We start from the raw sequence: 8,613 nt of genomic DNA, 5'->3' as shown, positions 1-8,613 counted from the left end.
GTCAGCAACAAGCTTACTAACAGTCAAGTCACACGGGGCAAGTCCAATAATTCTGTCAATATTTGTATTAAACTAATAAATCTTCTGTTTATCAGTAGCGAGACAACAAACCATTTAGTAATAAGCAGCAAGAAAACAAGCCGTCAAGTCTCCAGCAGCAAGTCAACCTGCCGTTAGGTCATCAGAGGCAAGCCAACTAGCCCTCAAGTCATCAAGAACAAGCCAACTAGTTGTCAAGTCATCACAGGCAAGCCAACTAGACGTTAAGTAATCAGAAGCGTCATCGAGTTTCAAGACACATGTGGCAAGTCCAATAATTACCACGCCATTTGTATTAGGTTAAATAATCTTCTATTTGTTAGTATCAAGCCAAATAGCTGTCAAGTCACAAGTAGCAAGCTAACTAGCCGTCAAGTCATCAGAGACATGCCATCTAACCGTCAAGTCATCAGACGCAAGCCAATAGCCGTCAAGATATCAGAAGCGTCAGCTACTTTCAAGATACATGTGGCAAGTAAAAAAAAATTCTCACACCATTTGTATTCAGCTAATTAATCTTCTATTATTAGTAGCAAGCCCATAGTTGTCAAGTCACAAGTAGCAAGCCAACTTACCGTCACGTTAACAGTAACAAGCCATCTAGCCCTTAAGTCATCAAAGGCAAGTTACCAAGCCATCAAGTCATCAGATGCAAGTCAACTTGCTGTCAAGTCATCAGCAGCAAGCCAACTAGCCTTCAAGACATCAGCAGCAAGCCAACTAGCCCTCAGGTCATCAGTAGCACGACAACTAGCCTTAAAGTCATCAAGCCAAGTAGCCATCATATCATCAGCAGCAGGCAAATTAGCCGTAGTCATCAACAGCAAGCTAACTAGCCCTCAAGTCATCAGCAACAAGCCACCTATCCGTAAAATCATTAACAATAAGCCACCTGTCGTCAAGTCATTAGAAGCAAGCAAACTAGCCTTCAAATCATCAGTAGTAAGTAAATTAGCCCTCGAGTCATCTGCAGCAAGCCAACTAACCCTAAACTAGTCCATCGTAAGCAAGATATTTAGCTCTCAAGTCAAAATCATCAAGCCAACTAGCTTTAAAGTCATCAGCAGCAAGCCAACTATCCTTAATGTCATCAGCAGCAAACCAAATAGCCTTAAAGTCATCAGCAGCAAGCCAAATAGCCCTCAAGTATTCATCAGCAAGCCAACTATCCTTCAAGTCATCAGCAGCAAGCCAACTAGCCTTCAAGTCATCAGTATCTAGCCAACTAGCCGTAAAGTCATCAGCAGCAAGCCAACTAGCCCTCAAGTCATCAGCAGCAAGCCAACTAGCCCTCAAATCATCACCAGCAAGCCAACTAGCCTTGAAGTCACCAGAAGCAAGCCAAATAGCCCTCACGTCATCAGCAGCAAGCCAACTAGCCCTTAATTCATTAGCAGCAAACCAACTAGCCCTCAAGTCATCAGCAGAAATCCAAATAGCCCTAAGTCATCAGCAGCAAGCCAACTAACCCTAAACTAGTCCATCGTAAGCAAGATATTTAGCTCTCAAGTCAAAATCAGCAAGCCAACTAGCTTTAAAGTCATCAGCAGCAAGCCAACTATCCTTAATGTCATCAGCAGCAAACCAAATAGCCTTAAAGTCATCCGCAGCAAGCCAAAAAGCCCTCAAGTATTCATCAGCAAGCCAACTATCCTTCAAGTCATCAGCAGCAAGCAAACTAGCCTTCAAGTCATCAGTATCTAGCCAACTAGACGTAAAGTCACCAGCAGCAAGCCAAATAGCCCTCAAATCATCACCAGCAAGCCAACTAGCCTTAAAGTCACCAGAAGCAAGCCAAATAGCCCTCACGTCATCAGCAGCAAGCCAACTAGCCTTAAAGTCATCAGCAGCAAGCCTATTCGCCCGTAGTCATTAGAAACAAGCAAATTAGCGTTCAAGCCATCAGCAGCAAGCCAGCTAGCCCTCAAGTCAACAGCAGCAAGCAAACTAGCCCTCAAAACATTATCAGCAAGCCAACTAGCCCTCAAGTCATCAGCAGCAAGCCAAGTAGCCCTAAAGTCACCTACAACAAGCCAACTAGCCCTTAAGTCATCAGCAGAAAGACAACTAGCCCTCAAGTCATCAGCGGCAAGCCAAATAGCTTTCAGTCATCTACAGACAGTCAACAAGCCCTCAAGTCATCTACAGTGAGCCACCTAACCCTCAAGTCATTAGTATCAAGCCAACTAGCCGTAAAGTCATCAGCAGCAAGCCAAATAGCCATCAAGTCATCAGCAGCATGCCAAGTAGCCCTTATGTCATCAGCAGCAAGCCAACTAACCCTCAAGTCATCAGCAGCAAGCCAACTAGCCTTAAAGTCACCAGCAGCAAGCCAAATAGCGCTCAAGTCATCAGTAGCAAGCCATCTAGCCCTAAAGTCATCAGCAGCAAGCCAACTAGCCCTCAAGTCATCAGCAGCAAGCCAACTAGCCCTTAATTCATCAGCAGCAAGCCAACTCGCCCTCAAGTCATCAGCAGCAAGCCAACAAGCCCTGAAGTCATCGACAGCAAGCCAACTAGCTCTCAAGTCATCGACAGCAAGCCAACTAGCTCTCAAGTCACCAGCAGCAAGCCAAAAAGCCCTCAAGTCAACAGCAGCTAGCAAACTAGCCCTCAAGTCATCAGCAGCAAGCCAAATAGCCCTAAGTCATCAGCAGCAAGCCAACTAACCCTAAACTAGTCCATCGTAAGCAAGATATTTAGCTCTCAAGTCAAAATCAGCAAGCCAACTAGCTTTAAAGTCATCAGCAACAAGCCAACTATCCTTAATGTCATCAGCAGCAAACCCAATAGCCTTAAAGTCATCAGCAGCAAGCTAAATAGCCCTCAAGTATTCATCAGCAAGCCAACTATCCTTCAAGTCATCAGCAGCAAGCCAACTAGCCTTCAAGTCATCAGTATCTAGCCAACTAGCCGTAAAGTCACCAGCAGCAAGCCAAATAGCCCTCAAGTCATCAGCAGCAAGCCAACTAGCCCTCAAGTCATCAGCAGCAAGCCAACTAGCCCTCAAATCATCACCAGCAAGCCAACTAGCCTTAAAGTCACCAGAAGCAAGCCAAATAGCCCTCACGTCATCAGCAGCAAGCCAACTAGCCCTTAATTCATCAGCAGCAAACCAACTAGCCCTCAAGTCATCAGCAGCAAGCCAACTAGCCCTCAAGTCATCAGCAGCAAGCCAACTAGCCCTCAAGTCATCAGCAGCAAGCCAACTAGCCTTCAAGTCATCAGTATCTAGCCAACTAGCCGTAAAGTCACCAGCAGCAAGCCAAATAGCCCTCAAGTCATCAGCAGCAAGCCAACTAGCCCTCAAGTCATCAGCAGCAAGCCAACTAGCCCTCAAATCATCACCAGCAAGCCAACTAGCCTTAAAGTCACCAGAAGCAAGCCAAATAGCCCTCACGTCATCAGCAGCAAGCCAACTAGCCCTTAATTCATCAGCAGCAAACCAACTAGCCCTCAAGTCATCAGCAGCAAGCCAACTAGCCCTCAAGTCATCAGCAGCAAGCCAACTAGCCTTCAAGTCATCAGCAGCAAGCCAACTAGCCTTAAAGTCATCAGAAGCGTCATCGAGTTTCAAGACACATGAGGCAAGTCCAATAATTACCACGCCATTTGTATTATGTTAAATAATCTTCTATTTGTAGCAAACCAAATAGCTGTCAAGTCACAAGTAGCAAGCCAACTAGCCGTCAAGTCATCAGCAGCATCAGCTACTTTCACGATACATGTGGCAAGTGAAAAAATCGCTCACACCATTTGTATTAAGCTAAATAATCTTCTATTTATTAGTAGCAAGCCCGTAGTTGTCATGTCACAAGTAGCAAGCCAACTTACCGTCAAGTTAACAGTAGCAAGCCATCTAGCCCTTAAGTCATCAAAGGCAAGTTAACAAGCCATCAAGTCATCAGATGCAAGTCAACTTGCTGTCAAGTCATCAGCAGCAAGCCAACTAGCCCTCAAGTCATCAGAAGCAAGCCAACTAACAGTCAAGTCATACGGGGCAAGTCCAATAATTCTGTCAATATTTCTATTACACTAATTAATCTTCTGTTTATTAGTAGCGAGACAACCAACCAGTTAGTAATAAGCAGCAAGAAAACAAACCCTCAAGTATCCAGCAACAAGTCAACCTGCCGTTAAGTCATCAGAAGTAAGCCAAATAGCCCTCAAGTCATCAAGAACAAGCCAACTAGCCGTCAAGTCATCACAGGCAAGCCAACTAGACGTCAAGTAATCAGAAGCGTCATCGAGTTTCAAGACACATGTGGCAAGTCCAATAATTACCACGCCATTTGTATTAGGTTAAATAATCTTCTATTTGTTAGTTGCAAGCCAAATAGCTGTCAAGTCACAAGTAGCAAGCCCACTAGCCGTCAAGTCATCAGACGCAAGCCAATAGCCGTCAAGACATCAGCAGCATCAACTACTTTCAAGATACATGTGGCAAGTGAAAAAAATGCTCACACCATTTGTATTAAGCTAATTAATATTCTATTTATTAGTAGCAAGCCCGTAGTTGTCAAGTCACAAGTAGCAAGCCAACTTACCGTATGGTTAACAGTAGCAAGCCATCTAGCCATGAAGTCATCAGAAGCAAGTTAACAAGCCATCAAGTCATCAGAAGCAAGTCAACTTGCTGTCAAGTCATCAGCAGCGTCCGCAACTTTCAAGATACATGTGGCAAGTGAAAAAAATACAACATTTGTTTTAAGCTAATTAATCATCTATTTATTAGTAGCAAGCGAACTAGCCCCTACGTCATCAGCAGCACGACAACTAGCCTTAAAGTCATCAGGAGCAAGCTAACTAGCCATCAGGCATCTACAGCAAGCCAACAAGCACTCAAGACATCAGTAGCACGCCAACTAGCCTTAAAGTCATCAACATCAAGCCAAGTAGCCATCAAGTCATCAACATCAAGCCGAGTAGCCATCAAATTATCAGCAGCAGGCAAATTAGTCGTCAGTCATCAACAGCAAGCTAACTAGCCCTCTAGTCATCAGCAGTTAGCCAACTAGCCCTTATGTCATCAGCAACAAGTCACCTATCCGTAAAGTCATTAACAATAAGCCACAAGCCGTCAAGTCATCAGAAGCAAGCATACTAGCCTTCAACTCATCAGTAGCAAGCTAATTAGCCCTTACGTCATCAGCAGCAAGCCATCTAACCCTCAAGTCATCAGAAGCAAGCCAACTTGCCCTCAAATCATCAGTAGCAAGCGAACTAGCCTTCACGTCATCAGCAGCAAGCCAAATAGCCGTCAGTCGTCTAAAGCCTGCTAACTAGCCCTCAAGTCATCTACAGCCAGCCAACTAGCCCTGAAGTCATCAGTAGCTAGACAACTAGCCGTAGATTCATTAGTAACAAGCCAAAAAGCCTTTAAGTAATCAGCAAAAAGCCATTTAGCCCTCTAGTCATCAGTAGCAAGTCAATTTACCCTTAAGTCTTAATCAGCTAGCCAACTAGATTTAAAATCATCTACAGCCAGCCAACTAGCCCTCAAGTCATCTACAGCCAGCCAACTAGTCTTCAAGTCACCAACAGCCAGCCATTTAGCCGTCAAGTTATAATCAGCAAGCTAACTAGCCTTTAATTCATCAGCAGCAAGCCAACTAACCCTAAACTAGTCCATCGCAAGCAAGATATTTAGCCCTCAAGTCAAAATCAGCAAGAAAACTAGCCTTCAAGTCATAAGCAGCAAGCCATTTAGCCCTCAAGTTATAATCAGCAAGTCAACTAGCATTGAATTCATCATCAGCAAGACATTTATATCTCAAGTCATCAGCAGCAAGCCAACTAGCTCTCAAGTCATCAGCAAGCCAAATAGCCAGAAAGACATCAGGGCAAGCCAACTAGCTCTATTCGACAACAGACAAACGAACGACAACTTACAAACTAGCAGACAACCATCCAACAGACAACCAACCAACCAACGAACCTAACACCACTAACCGACAACGGACAAACGAACGACAACTAACCAACTAACAGACAACCAACCAACGGACAAAAACCAATCAACGAACCTAACTAACACCACTAACCGACAACGGACAAACGAACGACAACTAACCAACTAACAGACAAACAAACAAAAGACAACCAACCAACCAACGAACCTAACTAAAACCACTAACCGACAACGGACAAACGAACGACAACTAACCCACTAACAGACAACCGACCAACTGACAAAAACCAACCATCGAACCTAACACCACTAACCGACAACGGACAAACGAACGACAACTAACAGACAACCAACCAACAGACAACCAACCAACCAACCAACGGACAAAAACAAATCAACGAACCTAACACCACTAACCGACAACGGACAAACGAACGACAACTAATCCACTAACAGACAACCAACCAACGGACAAAAACCAACCAACGAACCTAACTAACACCACTAAACGACTACGGACAAACGAACGACAACTAACCCACTAACAGACAAACAACCAAAAGACAACCAACCAACCAACGAACCTAACTAAAACCACTAACCGACAACGGACAAACGAACGACAACTAACCCACTAACAGACAAACAACCAAAAGACAACCAACCAACCAACGAACCTAACTAACACCACTAACCGACTACGGACAAACGAACGACAACTAACCCAATAACAGACAAACAACCAAAAGACAACCAACCAACCAACGAATCTAACTAAAACCACTAACCGACAACGGACAAACGAACGACAACTAATCCACTAACAGACAACCAACCAACAGACAACCAACCAACCAACAAACCTAAACTAACACCACTAACCGACTGCGGACAAACGAACGACAACTAACCCACTAACAGACAAACAACCAAAAGACAACCAACCAACCAACGAACCTAACTAAAACCACTAACCGACAACGGACAAACGAACGACAATTAACCCACTAACAGACAAACTACCAACAGACAACCAACCAACCAACGAACCTAACTAACACCACTAACCGACAACGGACATACGAACGACAACTAACCCACTAACAGACAAACCAACCAACTGACAAAAACCAACCAACGAACCTAACTAACACCACTAATTGACAACGGACAAACGAACGACAACTAACCCACTAAAAGACAACCAACCAACGGACAAAAACCAACCAACGAACCTTAGTAACACCATTAATTGACAACGGACAAACGAACGACAACTAACCCACTAACAGACAACCAACAAACGGACAAAAACCAACCAACGAACCTAACTAACACCACTAACCGACAACGGACATACGAACGACAACTAACCAACTAACAGACAACCAACCAACAGACAACCAACCAACCAACGGACAAAAACAACCAACGAACATAATTAACACCACTAACCGACAACTGACAAACGAACGACAACTAACCCACTAACAGACAAACAACCAACGGACAAAAACCAACCGAACACCACTAACTCAACGGACCAACGAACAACCATTAGCCAGATGTTATCCAGCATCAAGCCCCTAAGCTGACGACTCTAAGAGCAGCCCACAGACGAGCAACCCTGGAGCCAAGCAGTCCAGGAGCTAACCAGCCCAAGAGCCAACCACGGAGCAAGCTGTCCAGGAGCCAACCAGCCCAGCAGCCAACCACGGGACGAGCAGAACCAGGAGCCGACCAGCCAGGAGCCAACCAGCCCAGGAGCCAACCAGCCCAGCAGCCAACCACGGGACGAGCAGAACCAGGAGCCGACCAGCCCAGGAGCCAACCACGGAGCAAGCAGCCCAGGAGCCAACCAGCCCAGGAGCCAACCACGGAGCAAGCAGCCCAGGAGCCAACCAGCCCAGGAGCCAACCAGCCCAGAAGCCAACCAGCCAAGGAGCCAACCAGCCCAGGAGCCAACCACGGAGCAAGCAGCCCAGGAGCCAACCAGCCCAGGAGCCAACCACGGAGCAACCAGCCAAGGAGCCAACCAGCCCAGGAGCCAACTACGGAGCAAGCAGCCCAGGAGCCAACCAGCCCAGGAGCCAACCACGGAGCAAGCAGCCCAGGAGCCAACCAGCCCAGGAGCCAACCACGGAGCAAGCAGCCCAGGAGCCAACCAGCCAAGGAACCAACCAGCCCAGGAGCGAACCACGGAGAAAGCAGCCCAGGAGCCAACCAGCCAAGGAGCCAACCAGCCAAGGAGCCAACCACGGAGCAACCGACCCATGAGCCAACCAACCCAGGAGCCAACCGACCCATGAGACAACCCACCCAGGAGCCAACCAGCCCAGGAGCCAACCAGCCCAGGAGCCAACCAGCCCAGGAGCCAACCAGCCCAGGAGCCAACCAGCCCAGGAGCCAACCAGCCCAGGAGCCAACCAGCCCAGGAGACAACCCACCCAGGAGCCAACCAGCCCAGGAGCCAACCAGCCCAGGAGCCAACCAGCCCAGCAGCCAACCAGCCCAGGAGTCAACAAACAACCAGATGAGATAATTCTTGCCGCAGTCCAACCCGTATAGGACAACCCAGGGAAGAAAACACTCTAGTTGACAACCTACCAAGAACAACCCGATGCTGTCAACAATCTAACATGAATCACACAAGCCACGTTAAT

General features: G+C 46.5%; 1 protein-coding gene across 1 annotated transcript; it reads left to right on the top strand.

Annotated features, from left to right (window-relative positions):
- Positions 1-426: 426 nt before the first annotated feature.
- On the top strand, positions 427-8,259 carry LOC131946700 (proteoglycan 4-like). The gene is made up of 5 exons (XM_059307612.1): positions 427-514; positions 833-981; positions 1,519-1,735; positions 2,508-2,626; positions 7,561-8,259. The coding sequence occupies exons 1-5, from the start codon at positions 427-429 to the stop codon at positions 8,257-8,259; spliced, it is 1,272 nt and encodes a 423-aa protein (XP_059163595.1).
- Positions 8,260-8,613: the final 354 nt, after the last annotated feature.

Source organism: Physella acuta, unplaced genomic scaffold, assembly GCF_028476545.2.
Source record: "Physella acuta isolate Inbredline_101_S28 unplaced genomic scaffold, ASM2847654v3 ptg000567l, whole genome shotgun sequence".
Lineage (NCBI taxonomy): Eukaryota > Metazoa > Mollusca > Gastropoda > Physidae > Physella > Physella acuta.
The sequence above is the reverse complement of the archived record's forward strand: the minus strand, read 5'-3'. Positions and strand labels throughout refer to the sequence as shown.